The 18,744-nt window shown below is 34.6% G+C and overlaps 1 protein-coding gene across 8 annotated transcripts in view; it reads right to left on the bottom strand.

The window, feature by feature from the left end:
• Positions 1-18,744, bottom strand: part of LOC145263168 (uncharacterized) — a 573,905-nt gene that overhangs the window by 350,660 nt on the left and 204,501 nt on the right. For all 8 annotated transcript variants that reach the window (XM_080120199.1, XM_080120201.1, XM_080120196.1 and 5 more), the window contains exon 2: positions 10,563-11,232. In XM_080120199.1, coding sequence (XP_079976325.1) covers positions 10,563-11,226 — 664 coding nt within the window. In that variant the 5' untranslated portion in view covers positions 11,227-11,232. The remainder of the gene's footprint in view (positions 1-10,562; positions 11,233-18,744) is intronic.

Below are 18,744 nucleotides of genomic sequence, written 5' to 3' on the forward strand. Positions count from 1 at the left end.
ACCCCCTACCTCAATTTCCTATGCGGACAGATGCCACACTAGATGATCTGAAAATCAGCCCTGCTCAGGTGCATGCTATCATAAAAAACCTTGACACTTCAAAAGCATGTGGACCCGATCTTATCCCAGCTGTGCTATTAAAAAAGTGCTCAGCTGAAGTAGCTTCAGTTCTCTCCAAACTCTACAACAAATGCCTTAATGAAGCTTGCTTTCCGGGCTGTTGGAAAACTGCTTCTGTGGTACCAGTATTCAAGAATTCTGGCGAAAGAACTGACCCATTAAATTATCGCCCTATTAGCCTCCTCCCACTTTTTGCCAAAATATTTGAGACCTTAATTAACCATGCTCTAGTCCAGCACTTTACAGATGCTAAACTTCTGACCGACCAACAATATGGATTTAGACAAGCCCGTTCCACAGCAGACATCCTCACTGTAATCTCTGAACGTATATACCATTCACTGGACAAAGCGGGAGAGGGCAGAGCGGTAGCTCTAGATATATCTAAGGCTTTTGACAGGGTATGGCATGAGGGTCTCCTCAGAAAGATTAGATCATACGGTATCACTGGTAGAATACTTAACATAATTAAATCCTTCTTAGATAAGAGAAAAATCCAGGTTGTCCTCGACGGTCGTACATCTAAACAATATGATATAAATGCGGGAGTGCCCCAGGGATCTATCCTTGGACCTCTACTGTTCCTGATATTCATAAATGACCTCCTCGACAAAATTGACTCTGAGATGGGTATATATGCTGATGACACCACACTCTATAGCAAGCACAACAGGAAAGCAAATGAACATATATCTAAAGTACCTATTTACAATGCCTCCCCACGGGACAGAGTTAGACACCAGGGTCGTTTTTTAACGTGGAGAAAAGGTACAAAAATAAAAATTAATCGCAGAAACACTAGAGGATGACCCCCACTCAGTAGTGGAATGGGGACAAAAATGGATGGTCACGTTCAATGCCGCCAAGACTAAACTAGTTTCATTCAATAATTACAAGAAACCTTCTCTACCACCTATAGCAATGGCCAACGACTCTTTATCTGAGAGTACATCTTTCAAGCTTCTTGGCCTAACGTTCACAGGAAACATGAGTTGGAACAATTACATTGAGGGCATTGCCAGGGCCGCTGCAAGGAAGGTGGGCTCTCTCTACCATGCTAGAAAACTACTAACACCCGAAAGTATCCTGTAACTCTATAAGGCAACCATTCGCCCATGTATGGAGTATTGCTGTCATATTTGGGCTGGTGCATCGGCTACTAGTCTCTCGCTCCTTGACAGGGTTCAAAAGAGAGTCGCAAATCTGATAGGCCCTAAACTGGCATCTAAGCTTCAGCCTCTGTCCCATCGACGAAACGTTGCATCCCTCTGCCTGTTCTACAAGTATTTTAATGGTGAATGCTCTGATGAACTGCAAGCACTTGTGCCCCCACGACGTGAACACCCTCGACAGACCCGACAAGCTGCAAAATCCCACCCCACACTGTAGAGATCCCTAGATGTAAAAGATCTTTCTACTCCGGTAGTTTCTTCCCAAGAACTGCTAGACTTTGGAATTCCATTCCAGGTCGCTGCTTCCCCAACTGTACTGACATGCAGAAGTTCAAGTGCAACGTGAACCAACATCTTGCTGCCCAAGTCCTTACATAGTACCCCAGTAGTTGTTTCCCCTGATAGTAGCCCCTACACCAAAGTGGCAATGTGCCTTGTTTGGGGTGAAAATGTAATAAAAAAAAAAAATTAAAAAAAACATGAATAAAGGATTTAATATCTTAAAGTGTAGTATCTGTTCCGGCAGATACTGCAAGCAAAGACGATATGTGGGGGCAACACCACATATAAGACCTTGGTCAATGTAGGGGAAACCCTTCATACCAATTGTCACTATCCAGCTCCCCAACTCTCCGGGGAGTTGGTGCCCATTTCCCCTTCAATCCTCACATTAAAAATCGGCCTTGCGCCTAATTTGCTCAGTGGGGGAGCAAATAAATACCTTGCCTTTTTTCTGTTGTTTTTGGCCTTCGGGCAGGGATCAAAGCAAATGCTGCACTTAAGATAATTTGTACCAGTCAATGGAGGGGAAACCCTCTATACTGGGGGCAGTTATTATTTTTGGTAACCAGAGTGCCCCCTTTTTGCCTACTTTTAGGGGAGCTGGTTTTTGCCCCACATTAAAAACGACCTTGTGCCTAATTTGCTTTGGTGGGGAAGCAAATAAATACAATAAATAGAAAAGAGGGTTTTTAATATGAATATCGATACACAAAAAAGAAACACGAATTTATAGGAGTATAGATAGATAGATAGATAGATAGATAGATAGATAGATATTTAAACAAGGTTATTACTACGTTTATTCTTTCATTTTGATTTACCCCCCCCCACACACACACCTCTAAACACCCGGACAACGCCGGGTACTCCCACTAGTAACAAATAAAATGTACTTGTGCACTTATGCTACCATACAGAAATAATAATGTTATTATTTAGAAACGCAATTTACTTTTATAAATATACTAGCATTTCAGCCCGCCATTGGGGAAGGAAGAGTGTTTTGTTAACTATTCTGTATTTTCACCTAACAATTATATAAAAAAGATATCGTGAAACTTGAATTTATTTTTAACTCATTGTCAAGACCATTTTTTCGAATCTGTAAAACAAACCCATTTTTTTTTGTTTGTTTTTTTTTTACTGAGGATATCTAAATAATAATAATAATAATAATAATAATAATAATATCTAAATAATAATAATAATAATAATAATAATAATAATAATAATAATAATAATCATCATCATCATCAGGCAGTTCAAAAAGAATTGCATTGTGATGCATTTTGTAAATTTTTACCTTGTTTCCACCTTAACATTTTTCTTTAAAATGACTACCTTTTAAGGTTTTCGGGTATGCTGAAAACGAATATCGCATTTAAATTTTCTGCAACCAAGTAGCTTTCTGGATATTAAGCAATGTCATTTCTTATGTTATTTCTGGTGGCCATCTTTGTATGCGCGTTTGTGCATAGTTTCTCGGTGTTGTGTTTGCGCATACCAAGATGGTCACCAGTGATAACATAAGAAATGACATTGTTTAATATCCGGAAAACTACTTATTTGCAGAAAATTTAAATGCGATATTCGTTTTCAGCATACCCTAAAACCTGTAAAAGTAATCATTTTAAATGTTAAGGTTGAAACAAGGTAAAAAAATTACTGTTTTATTTCTTTGTTTACAATAATTGAATTTTCTACTGAAAAACACCAATAGAAAAAATTTTTTAAATTACCACCAATTGGTGAATATATAGTTGTTGCTTATCAGGATTCCTGGTATCCTGGTACTGTGAAAGTTACATCGAGGATTCATGTAGAGTATAATTTATGTTTGCATCTCAGAAAATAGGGGTATATTTTGGGCCAGATAGAGAGGATTTACAAAATTGAAAATTGGACTGGTCCCAAAATGCATAAGTTCTGGTCGACTATAGGAATTTCCATCTTTTACAGAAATCCAAAATCTATATGAAAAATTTTCTTCAATTTATTTATGAGATTAATTCATATCTACTCAATTTTTTTTATTCTTTGAGGGGAGTAGTGAATACCGGCCATGGATGTTCTTTAGGCATTCAATGGCTACACTCAAGATTAAGCTCTCCTTTGGTGATGAAGCAGGAAAATGACTGCTTTGTTACAAATTTTGGAATCGTCCCATCGCTAGTTAGTATATGACGTCACAAACAGTAAGTCTGAATGAAAACCTGGCAAAAAACGGAGGAAGATCTCTCTTTTGGCCTGTGTGCTGAGGGTGTTCAGACACTATTTTTCAAAACTGGCATAATCCCTGCCTCTTTGGGAAGTGGGCAAGCGAAAGTTAATGTAATTTGGTAAAAGAATAAAGTATTAAAAATTTTGAGCCATTGACTTTCAACCTTGAACATTTTAATAAATGCAAGAGTTCAGATCCGTCCTATTATTCCCATGTAAATAATATACTATGGAAAAAATTGAATGAAGAATGGACACAACTAAATCTTTACATTCAGAAGATGAATATATTTGATTTAGAGTCTCTTCAAATGATCAACATTTCAATAGAGTTAAAATTCTTAGAAAAAATATTTGACTCTTGTGTAATTGAACTCTAGTTTAAATCTCATTATGATCAGAGATAAGAAAATGTAAGTGAGGGGTTAATGCCTCCTCCAGGGACATTATTTTGTATATCATTTTGAAGCTTTTATATATGCTATAATATTACTTATGAAAAGTTGTATCAAATTCACTACCTTCATGTACTGCCGTATTCATTTCTATAAAAAAACAATTACTTCTATCACAGCACAAGCAAAGGTGATATCATTCTCAACTTAAAAAAATCTTTGTGTATTACCACATCCAGATGTGTTGCTTTGACATATCAACCTCTTTATTATTATTTAATGAAATTTAATAGGAGAATACTTAATGGAATCATTTCATTATTAAAATGTTACCTAGTGTTGCGGAAATTTGAGGGTTAATACCTTTTCTCAACGGTATTAACAAATCTGATATGATTAGAATGCATACTGTTTTACAATAAAAATTCAAAAATGCATGATGTATTCAGTTGTAACTGGTGTAACTACTGAAAACGATTCAATTTCTATCATTGTCATTGTCATTATTACTGTTGTCATCAGTTTAACATTAATTATTTATATGTTGGCATGTATTAGACAACTTTTAGAAATTGACTTTTAAACTAACCTATCTGTGGCCAAGCATTGATTTAGTCTTCTTTCTCCTTGACCTTCCCTGTAAACTGAGTCTGCTACCTCAATTGTGGCCATAGCATCCTGATTTGCATACATGGTCATAGTTGTGGTATTCACCCTGTGTCGGTTGGACTAGCTCTTTCCAACAAGTTCACCAGGTCCCAAACACTGGCTGACCAAACTCAGCAATCCAAGTCTGCTTCCGTTATGAATGCAAGCCATGAACCAGAGTAAAGTTAAGGGCCCAGAATCAGTTCAGCATCCTGCTTTACTATCCAGGACTAGGTTTTGAGTTAGCCATCGGTGTGGTGGTGGTCAAAGAGTGTGACTGAACCAGCAAAGGTGTCAGATTTTTGGAGAGAGTGGATCTTGCAACAAGCGCAAACTTTATTGTTAGAGATAAATTGTTGCGAACAGACATGGTATGAAGTGATGATCCAATAACTCCAATTTACATAAGTCTGCATACAGCTCCCTATACTGTTCCTATTTATTCTTTCTCAAAGATATACTCCTGTTTTTAGACTTGAATGTTATGTCATTTTAATGGACGTTTTAAGACTTGAATGTTATGTCATTTTAATGGACGTTTTAAGACTTGAATGTTATGTCATTTTAATGGATGTTTTAAGACTTGAATGTTATGTCATTTTAATGGATGTTTAAGACTTGAATGTTATGTTATTTTAATGGATGTTTTAAGACTTGAATGTTATATTTTAATGGATGTTTTAAGACTTGAATGTTATGTTTATATTAATGGACGTTTTAAGACTTGAATGTTATGTCATTTTAATGGATGTTTTAAGACTTGAATGTTATGTCATTTTAATGGATGTTTTAAGACTTGAATGTTATGTCATTTTAATGGATGTTTTAAGACTTGAATGTTATATTTTAATGGATGTTTTAAGACTTGAATGTTATGTTTATTTTAATGGACGTTTTAAGACTTGAATGTTATATTTTAATGGACGTTTTAAGACTTGAATGTTATGTCATTTTAATGGATGTTTTAAGACATGAATGTTATGTTTATTTTAATGGACGTTTTAAGACTTGAATGTTATGTCATTTTAATGGATGTTTTAAGACTTGAATGTTATATTTTAATGGACGTTTTAAGACTCGAATGTTATGTCATTTTAATGGATGTTTTAAGACTTGAATGTTATGTCATTTTAATGGATGTTTTAAGACTTGAATGTTATGTCATTTTAATGGATGTTTTAAGACTTGAATGTTATATTTTAATGGATGTTTTAAGACTTGAATGTTATATTTTAATGGATGTTTTAAGACTTGAATGTTATGTTTATTTTAATGGACGTTTTAAGACTTGAATGTTATGTCATTTTAATGGATGTTTTAAGACTTGAATGTTATGTCATTTTAATGGATGTTTTAAGACTTGAATGTTATGTCATTTTAATGGATGTTTTAAGACTTGAATGTTATATTTTAATGGATGTTTTAAGACTTGAATGTTATGTCATTTTAATGGATGTTTTAAGACTTGAATGTTATTTTTATTTTAATGGACGTTTTAAGACTTGAATGTTATGTCATTTTAATGGATGTTTAAGACTTGAATGTTATGTCATTTTAATGGATGTTTTAAGACTTAAATGTTATGTCATTTTAATGGATGTTTTAAGACTTGAATGTTATATTTTAATGGATGTTTTAAGACTTGAATGTTATGTTTATTTTAATGGACGTTTTAAGACTTGAATGTTATGTCATTTTAATGGATGTTTTAAGACTTGAATGTCATGTCATTTTAATGGATGTTTTAAGACTTGAATGTCATGTCATTTTAATGGATGTTTTAAGACTTGAATGTTATGTTATTTTAATGGATGTTTTAAGACTTGAATGTCATGTCATTTTAATGGATGTTTTAAGACTTGAATGTTATGGTTTTTTAATGGATGTTTTAAGACTTGAATGTTATGTCATTTTAATGGACGTTGCTAGTTTTGCTCCACTCTATTATTATTTTCATAATACTCGACTAAACTCAAATTTATGATTTTCCTCCTGTAAAACATTTACAGCAAAAACTCTTCTAGCTACAACGAGTCTAAAGAATTTTCCTTTCTTGCTCTGTACTCTAAAACCTAAATGGAGTTTCCAAGAAGTTTTTTCAAAAAATTTACTATCTATGTAATACAATAACACAGGGCAGTTGAATACAATACAAACATTTTTTAGTTCAATGTCAACAAATTCTTGCTGACTATAAGTGGAGATTCATTGGTAAAAACAAATGTCCTTAAACTATTGTCTTTATTAACTAGTTTTAACTTTTATACATCATCACATTGCATACACATGCCTGATAGACTATAGTTAATAGTAGCAACGCTCTTCAATTAAGTAACGGTGGAAGTTCCCTGAACTTAATCCATTCCTAATTCTTGCAATTACAGGGACATTGAACCTTTCTATCCTCGAATAGTATCACCAAGATAATAAAACTTCTAAACAATAAAAATTGAGCTGCATCCAACTCCCTTTCCACAAATCAAGTAAAGAATCTTTTCTTTCTAGAAACTTTTCAACTCAGATTGTTCGCGAACCCACCCGTGTGCCCGATACTATTGGTCAATATGCAAGCCTTCTAGACCTTTTTCTCTCAACTTCCCCTGAGCTACGTTCATGTTCCGTTCATACTCCTCTAGGATCCTCCAACCACTCCGTTGTATCAGTTAAGATAAAAATGAAAGTCCCTAGACGTACCCCTCCACTGTACTGTATAGCGATACTCTATGGCTGACTGGGATAGCTTCGGTACATTCATATCTGATTTACCTCTGCATTCCATGTTTAAAAAGGATGTGTCCTCTATAGTATCAGATCTGACCGAATGGTTAATTGTATGCATAGATCAATTCATACCATCTAAAAAATTCCAACAAAAACCTAACAGCCAGCCATGGTTCTCCCCAGAATGTGCTGCTGCTATCGCGCACAGAAATCACTTTTTCCATAACTACCAACGTAATAGATGCACTGAGACTAAAGCTGCTTTCAGGAATGCCAGCAACCACTGTAAAAGAGTAATAAAAAATGCAAGAGAGCTATATGTCCAGTCTGTTAAATCCAAAGTAGCTGATCGGTTCCCACCAGTTTTGGCAAATACCAAATAGGATCCTGAACAGAAGTGTGCGTTCTATCCCAACCATTATCAATGGACCAGAGGTCATCTCATCAGCATCAGACAAGGCCAAACTATTTGCTAAGAACTTTGCAGCTAATTCTACCCTATGCGATGAAGGCCATCAACTCCCCATATTTCCTCCTATAACACAGAACACGCTAGGTAACATACAAATATCTGTGCATGAGGTCACCAAGCTAATCAAGAACCTGGATTCCAGTAAAGCAACTGGCCCTGACGGACTCCCAATTATAGTGTTAAAAAAGCTTCAACCAGAACTTGCTCCCATACTTACGAAACTGTTTAAGCATTGCCTTAAGGAGAAGTGCTTTCCGACTCCCTGGAAAACCTCATCAGTATGCTCTTTATTTAAGAATTCAGGTGATAAGTCATCTCCCTCTCAGTACAGACACATAAGTCTCCTGTATGTTATGAGTAAGTTGCTGGAATCCATATTAAATAGAGAAATAGTAAACCACCTCAGCAGAAACAATCTCCTTAGTGACACACAATATGGTTTCCGTTCTGCAAGATCTACCGCAGATGTGCTAACGGTTATATCTCACAGGATTAGTGAATCTCTTGACAAAGGCTTCCTTTCTAGGGAAATTCAAGTATAACTGGAAATGTTTTCTCAATCATTAAATCATTTCTCTCCGATAGGCTCATAAGAGTAGTGGTCGATGGACAAAAATCAGAGGCCTGCAGTATTAATGCTGGAGTCCCTCAGGGGTCAATCCTGGGCCCAACTCTCTTCCTGATCTACATCAATGACCTCCCTAAACACATATTTAAATCATTCGTTGACATCTATACTGATGACACGACCATCTACGGCAACACATCAAAGGCTGTAAATGACAAAGTTCTCTCTGATTCTCTCTCCTCTGATCTCGAGCGCGTGGTTCAGTGGGGGAAGACCTTTAATGCATCTAAAACCAAACTCCTATCTTTACATCATCAATGCTCAGATCCCCATCTGGCATCAATTGAAATGGATGGCTCCCGACTAGGAGAAGCCCTGTGTTTTGACAAGCTTCTGGGTTTGTCCTTTACTCCTGATCTGAAATGGAACACGTACATCAAGTCTGTTGCCAAGGTTGCTGGAAAGATGGTGGGATCCTTCTACTGCTCCAGAAGATATCTCACTACTGATGCAATTCTCTATCTATATAAAAGCCAAGTACGTCCAAGGATAGAATACTGCTGCCATATCTGGGCAGGAGCTGCTAAAAGCAGCCTATCCTGCCTTGACAGAGTACAAAATAAACTTTGTGGCTTAGTGGGGGATGCCCTTTTCTCTACCCTGCAACCTCTCTCCCACAGAAGAGACGTTGCAAGCCTATCCTTGTTTTATCGTTATTTCTATGGCAGGTGCTCATCTGAACTCCAATCTCTGGTCCCCCCTCGCCAATCTTTCACGAAAAACACCCGTCTTGCTGAATCCACTGTGAAAAATTTCCCCCACTCTTTATCTGTGCCTAAATCAAAACGTGGATACCATGAACAAAGCTTCTTTCTTAGAACTGCACGCCTGTAGAACTCTGTTCCGCCTGCCTGCTTCCCACCTGACTACAACTTGGATGTGTTCAAGTCCAACGTTAACAAATTCCTAATGAACCGCCCCCTTAAGTAAACATTTCATCAAATCTCCACACTAACCCTTATCCCTGAGTGGCTTCTGGGCCTTGATAAGTGGTGACCACCGTGTAAAAAACAAAACAAAAAAACCCACTAAAATCACCGATCAGCACTTTGATCTTGGTAGCATCTACTCTGTGATCTTTACTTTCCATAGCATTCCTTCACTTCTTTGACTCAACAAGTAGACATATTGTTTCACACTCAAGTACTAAATCATCAGCATATAACATCTCTTCCAAAAAACCCTAACACAATTCCTTGAACAAGAAGACACACACTCACTACAGATCTATGGTATACTTCTACTTTAACATTAAAGCTGTCAATAAATGTGCCACTAATTTTCACATGACTTTGAGCATTTCTGTACATCAACCTTTACCAACCATGCATTTTTCCCTAGTTTATGCAAAACCCACTCAACATCTTTTGGCAATCCATCAAAAGCTCTCTCCAGATCCACAAAATAAAATTAACTGATACCAGCCAAAGGTGGTCTTTCTTTGTACAGCACAGATTCGAATCAGCATAAAAATATAATACATTCTGCTCCTATCAAATCTATTCTGATCTGTTATACAAATGAATATGGCATCAATTTTGCACCAATCTCAGTTTTCACCTTAAAATTGATGACCTACTGTTTATACTTGTGAGTAAATTCAATATTATAGATGTTGTGGAAAAAATGAGAGCGAAATTGATTTTTTTATCAACTTTCCAAAATGAAAACGGTTTCCCATTGGATGAATGTACTTGAAATTCTTGACATTAAAATCATAACATTAAAAGAAAATTTGTCACAATGAAATGAAAAAAATTATCAATCATATTTTTTTTAATTCAATAATAAATATTAAATGATGAGGACAGAGGTGTCATATATATCTGCCAATTGAAAATGCTTGTTAAAATCAAGATATAAAACTCAACAATAAAAAGAAAATTTTTGCTTCATCTACTTACAGGCTGGTGTGGCTACATTCTGTAATTGCAATCGCAAAGAAGAAGAAAGAGCTGATGGAAAGTCCTGTCCGTCTCCTTCACCCGAAACATGTGACAATAATTCTTCAACTTGAACAATTAAATTACTGAGCACTTCAGCTTGAATGCCAGATTCAGAATTGATTGTTTGATCATTGGTCCCTGTCACTGCATCTGTTTGGGTGGCCGCATCCACCCATGATGTGTTTAGAATGTCCACATTGCGGATTTCAATCTGTTTGGTCTTCAACAATTTTTTCTCCCGAATTGTACGCAATGTCTCGGCAAGGAGTTCATGGGAACTGCTGCTTGTCTCCTCATCATCCTCATCATCCCCATCATCTTCATCATCATCATCATCATCAAGGTTGAGTGGTATGTAACTGGCAAGCCGCATTTCGTCAGCTTCCTCAGCGTCATAGAATATATCACCACAGGAATCATTGTCATCATCAATAACACATTCTGTACCATTGTGGACAACAGGCAGACACTCATCTTGTATGACATTAACTTCACTATCAGTACCATTTAAGGGGGTTGCACTGACAAGGTAGTCGTGGGAATATCCATTTTTTAAACTGTCTGTGGTACTCTCCTCGGATGCCTCCTCAGATGATTGATGTGTGTCAACTGTATTTCCCATCACAGACTAAAAAGAAATGAAATAAAATGTGTTAAACATATTTGCTAAACATTAATACATTAAATTCCACACATTCAAAAGATATGGATATATCCTTAATTTTTTACACTACTTTCAACAATACTTTAGATTCTACAAGAAAATTGCACCTCTTCTTGGGCTTCTATTGAAGTCATTGGTTCATGTTTCAGGTTATCTTACCTATTGATCCTAAATCATATTTGTGTCTGAGTGTGTTGTTTCACAATTAGTGAAACCATGTTTATTCAATTATATTTCATCTTTTATTTACACCAACCCTTTAATTTATGAACCTCAATGTAACTGCAGAGCATATAGCAAATAAATGATAAAAGTCTATATTCCAAATTTCAAAATGTTGACCATCTTACCGTTTATTTTCTGTAGTACGTTGACACGCACAATTCTTGACAACATCTGCTTTGTAGCGCAAAATCATTCCTGTTATATGTCTAGTAGTTCTTTGCGAATGGCCTTACATATGGCTGATGTTATCTCATTGTTGAAATATGGTATTTTATGAAAGCATATTAATGTGTGGTTGTTTTCTGCTAGATGTCCTAAGATGCTATAGGGTTTTTGTGGGATATCCATTTTGTTTGAAGACTTGTTGAAATTTTCTAGCATACAACTGGCACACATTGGTTCAACATTAAGACAACACCTATCTAAAAATTAAACCAAAACTACACCTAGGAACAAACTATGATCATTATCTAACTGCCCCACAAAAAACACAGGACCATACGATGCACATATTCAGTGTATCAAATCCAATGCATCATATGCAATAAGTCTTACATTGGAAGTACAATCAGGCTGTTGCATATCCAAATCAAAGAACACATTACCACCAAAACCTCATCTTTTTATAAACATGTATCTCACACATACAACCCCAATAAAAATATAATTGTTAAAATACTAGCAACCGAGAGAAATCAAGGAAATCTGAGATTAAAAGAAGCGTATCATTCGAAATGGAAGATGAAGTAATTCTCCAATAAAATGTGTCAATATTTGATTTTCTTAAATAAAAAAAACTACTTGATAGATTTACGTGATTTTTTTAATATGAAATCTTTATGCATACATCAAAAACATTTTTAAAGATTTTTCTTGAAAAAAATTTTTTTATAGGCCCAAATGTAGATAAGCACCAAAAAAAGATAACAGAATTACCTCTTCCAAACAATTAATGTAATTTTAAACATTCAAAAATATTATTTCAAAACAAAATAAAATTCAACAACCAATTAAAATCAAACTGAAAACGGCATCATAGAAAGTTGATGAAAATGGGGGATGTCCCCAAAAATATTTGAGGAAATATACCATTTACACTTAGGTAAATAAATATTTATTGAAAATTATTGAACCCTTTGAATTATTTATCATTATTTATCAATTTGTTTTCAACAACTAAATAAATCCTGCATTGACAAACCTTCAAACACACTTTATATATATATATATATATATATATATATATATATATATATATATATAATATAAAGTATAATATATATATATATATATATATTATAATATAAAGCTGAACGTCTGTGTGTGTGTGTGTGTGTGTGTGTGTGTGTGTGTGTGTGTGTGTCTGGTCACGAATAGGCTCCTATATGGTTGACTATTTTAAAAAACTGATTACATATAATGATACAAGATGTATCAAGGATCAGAAATGGGTATGTTTGATCTGGCAGAATGGTGGTTAATAAAAATTGTGGGGTCTGCGTTCGCACCTGACCCACAAAGTATGGAAATAAAAAAATTTTTTAAAAATCGTTTACAAGGGTTTTTGATATAGCTGTACATAAGAATACTTTGATAAGTATGTTTACACTTAAATAGGGATGGTATAATAAAATTGTGGGGTCTGCGTTTGCACCTGGCCTTCATAGAATGGAAATAGGCACAAACTTTAATAAAGACTTTTCATATCTATCTGCGTAAGTATACTTTGATAATTATGTTTCAGTTTGAAGAAATATGGTATAATAAAATTATTGGGTGTTCGTTCGCACCTAACCTCCATAGAGTGGAAATATGTCACAAAGTTTAACAAGGTTTTTTAATATAGATCCATAGAATATTGTGAGAAGTGTTTCAGTGTGAACAAGTATGGTATAATAAATTATGGGGTTTATCTATTCTATTTTTACTTTCATCTTATTTTTCTGTGGTTTGGATACCCTCAAATTCGAAGCTATCTCTTTACAACCCTTCCTTTTCATAACCTGTCATACTTTCATAAATCAGAGTCCATTTTCTGTAGGCTGTTTTTGAACCCAGTCAATGACGGGTACTTTTGTTAGTTTAGCTAGTTTTACAAACAAATAAATGTGAAAGCTATTTTTCATTAATCAAAACTATCCTCATATCAAAAATTTTACACAATATTTTCATGTATACTCACAGGAAACAAATATAAAACATACTCAAAGTTAGAATTTATTTGCATATTTATTTGTTAAACATTGTCAAATAATTTCATCTATTATATGAATATCACCTGTCTGTTTAAATGTATGTATGTGTATACCAAGGTTCCATTAAAAAAAAAAAAAAGGAAAAAAAAAAAGAAAAAACAAATAACGTGGTTTAAAAAAATGGTTTTAAACTTCAAACTTTACAGGTAAAATTCTAAAAAAAACACTACTTGTTTTTTGTTTTAAATTTGAATATATTATTTATTGACCTTTTCTCTTCAATTTGTGAGTAAATTAATTATTTACTTTTCAGTGAGTAAATTAATTATTTACTTTTTAATAGAAACTTGAAAATGGGGGGGGGGTCGTGAATTTAAAAAAAACCGTTTGTCTAAAATATTATATTCGGTTTATTGGAAAGAACATAAAATTTCACATTGACCCTGAAAATATCGTAAATATAGAATCAATAGAAAAATTTTGATAGATTTTTAAAGTTTAAAAATTGAAAAATATTGAGTTCGGAAAATTCATTACTGTTTTTAAAAAAAAAAAAAAATATTTCTATTACTTTTAAAACAACTTTAATAGTTTATTTTGGAAGTATAATCCATAAAGAAAATAAATAACCCACTTTTAACAGAGAAATTACGAGATTTTTATATTTTATTCGCAGTTTCGTGTTAGGGGTGTCAAAAATTCCTACAAAAATTCTGATACACCTAGTGCTACACAAAAGGATTGGATACATTACATTTTTCTTCATAAGTTTAATTAGGGTTCAAGATTTTGCCTTTAAATATCTTGGTAGTTTGCTGAGTAGAGATGGAACATTAGATGCTGAAATAACTCCCAGAATAGCCCAAGATAGCTCTGCTTTTTGTAGGCTTGAAAAACGTGTCTGTTTGGATAGGGGATTCAGTGTAAAGACAAAGATAATAATCGAATATTCCTCAAGAAATTTTTTTTTTTTTTACAAACTACTTAAAAATACAAACCAATGAACTTTTCTACCATAAAAGTAACTTTTATTAACTATGGTAACATTTATTTCTTGTATATTTATATTATTATATATATAATAACATTTTCTCTTTGTAAGGAAACATCATTTTGTTGGTCACTCTTGGTTACGAATGGAAACAAAGTTGATATAAAAAAATATATTTTCGCAAAAATTATCTTTACTTTCATCATATTCTGCTTAGGGTAAAATTTTTGAGTATCAAAACCTATCTCTTTACAACCCCCTCCTTTTCATAACCTATCATACTTTCATCAATCACAGTCCATTTTCTGTAGGCTGTTTTTTAACCCAGTCAACGATGGGTACTTCTGCTAGTATATATATATATATATATATATATATATATATATATATATATATACCTTTCTAGAGGTTTAACGAATCTTCAGTATGTAGTTCATGTTTCTGATACATACGGTAGACAAGTTAGGACCCATGCACACAATGATCTTTGTCTTTACACTGAATCCTCTATCCAAACAGACACGTTTTTCAAGCCTACAAAAAGCAGAGCTATCTTGGGCTATTCTGGGAGTTATTTCAGCATCTAATGTTCCATCTCTACTAGGCAAACTACCAAGATATTTAAAGGTGTCAGTGACCTTTAATTTCCACCCGTCAGCCAGAACAGTTGGTTCCACATATTGCACACCAGTTGGAGGTGGAATACATAACATTTTTTTTCTCAAACTAATGGTCAGATCAAAAACTTTGCAAGCCTTTTGAATGTGGACATATATCTCAGTATCCAAGAAGCCATCCCTGGATAATACACTTCCAAGGTGAACAAAAACATCCACCGCTTCAAGCTTAGTACCATTAACCAAGATGTTTGGATGAAGGTACTCCTGACCAGGGGGAGGCGTAAACATCAGTTTAGTTTTCCTCAAGCTGATTTTCAGCCCGAATGCATCACAGGTTTGTTAAAAGTAGTCCATAAAATTACTTGCATTGTTAGGTACTGATGATGTTACTGTAGAAAGCCTGGGTGACTTCTTCATTCACTTGCAAATCGAGAGGAATCGACTGCATGAAAGTGGAATTCTAAGTTTCATGATTCGATCAGTCACAGCAGAGGGTCTTTCAATTTTGTCCACTGGAGCTGATCTTATTGTGAACCCCACCCTGCCATCATGATATTTGCCCCTTTGACTTTCCAAACAAGAATATAGAGTATCCTGAACCTACCTCAACCAAATGGTCTTCCTTGGGGAGGTGAGTCTCTGATAGAGCAGCTATATCAATATTTAGTCTCTCAAGTTCTCTAGTCACTAAAGCTGTTCTTCATTCTGAATGTTTGATTTGTCAATATCCAAGAGAGTTCTGACATTCCAACAGGTGATGTTAAATTTGTAGTGTATTTTGGCTTTGCTATTGTTTCTCATATTTTTGTTCCTACGTGAGTGAACAGCCATCAGTTGCAGGTAATGACCACCTTAAGTTGACAGGCAATGTTTAATGCACCTTTTCTAGCATCTTCTTACAAGAGATAGGTGAGCAGTGCTCTTCTTGAACAGGGCTGCTCAACCACAGAAGTCTCCACCAAAATCTGTCCCTGCCAATGAAGACAAGATAGCGATGTTAAGATTACAGCCATCTACGTGTACATTTGTGACTATGCACTTCCAACCTGTTAAGTCTGTTCACGTCGCCACTCTTCCATCGCCATAGGACTTTGAAAAGACAGCTTCAACAGCTGCAGAATTGAGACATCTGTACATCATTGGATTTAAATGATGTAAGCTTGTATCACGCTTACTCCACTGGGCTTTAAAAACAATGATCCAGTGACAAGTCGAAGCAAGATGACTGGTAGTTATTTCAGCTGCAGGTTTTATATTAAAGTTCTCCTTATTCTACATCAGTTGCCTTCACTACGGCTATAGGAGCCCCATCTGCCTCATCTCTCTCTCTCTCTATATATATATATATATATATATATATATATATAATTATGTATATAAATGAGTACGTTTTGAAAGCTGAAAACAACGCATTTTTCTAATCTATCTATCTATACTCCTATAAATTCGTTTTTCTTTTGTGTGTATTGATATTCGTATTAAAAACCCTCTTTTCTATTTATTTAAAAAGAAAATACAATTTTCTTATATATGGGTTGTGAAATTGCATTCACTAGCAAAAGATCTAGTTAATTTGCATATTCTTTTAAACATTCATTTTAATTAATTCCCTATTAGTTTTTTCGGTTTTCTTATGGGATGATCTATACGTGTAATTATATTCATGCAGATATTCTACATGACTAGCATTTCAGCCCGGCGTTGCCCGGATGTGTATGTTGAGCAAAAAAAAAAGTGGTAGTAGGAAGGCAGGCTCGAACCCGTACCGCAAAGGAGGAAAAGAACGGGGTAAAACCTAACGTTTATGCTGCTACGACTACCGCCAAACCGGAAGCGAGATTCTTTAAAATTAAGGCTAGACAATCTAAAGGAGAGGATAACTTTTAAAAATATCGGCGAAAAAAAATGACCCCCCCCCTGTAGAAAAGTGCCTAGTTGAAGGGGAAGATATTAATGTTTTAGCCAATTTTTCGATATTTGTCATATGAAAGGTCGAACTTTAAAACGATACTGATCTTGGTAAAATCCGTCGCCTCCATTGAAAGTGTAAGGCAGATATGCAAACAGACATACATGCATACATTTATATATTGGTAACTAAAAATTTTCGACACAAACTGATGAAAAAGCTTGCCCTATCTCTGAATACCCTTTACGTAAAATTTCAAATATTTAGACCAGAAATTGTCTGAGTAATTTGAAACAGACCACAGAGGTCAATTTTTTTTTTAACTTTGACCCCTATTATGACCTCTTAAAATTTATTGTTTTGGGTTCAAATCAAGTTATTAAGTTAGATCCATGTCCAAGGAACCTATATCTAAAATTTCAAGTGAATAGACCCAAAATTGTCGGAGGAGTTTGGTAGAGTTCTCAAAGGTCAAATCGTTTAACTTTGACCCCTTAATCGCCAAATTTCTTGCCAAAAACCAATCACATCGATTTTCCCAAATCTCAGTAACCTGTATATCAAATTTCGAGTCTGTAGACTAAAAATTAACAGAGTTATTGCGTAGGGAAATGTGCACAGACACACAGACACGTTCACTTTTATAGATATATAGATTTATACTTGCATAATATTTGCGTAAAAAGTTTACAGTAAACACAAAATTGTTTCCATATATATTTATGTATACGTATATATTTTTGTTTAATCTATCTATCAATCTAAATATATCTATAAAAGTGAATGTGTCTGTGTGCCTGTCTGTGTGCCTACATTTTCCTATGCAATAACTGTCAATTTTTAGTCTACAGACTCGAAATTTGATATACAGGGTACTGAGATTTGGGAAAATCTATGTGATCGGTGTTCGGCCAGAAATTTGGCTATTAAGGGGTCAAAGTTCAACGATTTGACTTTTGAGAACTCTACTAAACTCCTCCTGCAATTTTGGGTCTAAACATTTGAAATTTTAGATAAAGGTTCCTTGGACACGGATCTAACTTAATAACTTGATTAGAGCCCAAAACAAATGTTAAGGGGTCATAATAGGGGTCAAAATTAAAAAACATTTGACCTCTGCAGTCTCTACGAAATTACTCAGACAATTTCTGGTCTAAACATTTGAAATTTTACATAAAGGTATTCAGCGATAGGGCAAGCTTTTCAATCAGTTTGTGTCAAAAATTTTTAGTTACCAATATATAAATGCCTAAAACTTTCGACAGCGGCGACAGATCTTTACAAGATCAGTATCTTTTAAAGTTTGACCTTTCAGACAACAAATATCGAAAAATTGGCTAAAAACATTAATATCTTCACCTTCAACTACGTAGTTTTCTAAAGAGAGGGGGGTCGCTTTTTTGCCGATATTTTTGAAAGTCATCCTCTCCTTTCGATTGTCTAGCCTTAATTTAAATAGAAGTCACTTTCGGTTTAGTGGTGGTCGTAACAGCAAAGACGTCAGGTTTTTTCTCCGTTCTTTCCCTTCTTCATGGT

The sequence above is a fragment of the Euprymna scolopes genome, chromosome 38 (assembly GCF_053919585.1).
Source record: "Euprymna scolopes isolate OS-2025 chromosome 38, ASM5391958v1, whole genome shotgun sequence".
Taxonomy (NCBI): domain Eukaryota; kingdom Metazoa; phylum Mollusca; class Cephalopoda; order Sepiida; family Sepiolidae; genus Euprymna; species Euprymna scolopes.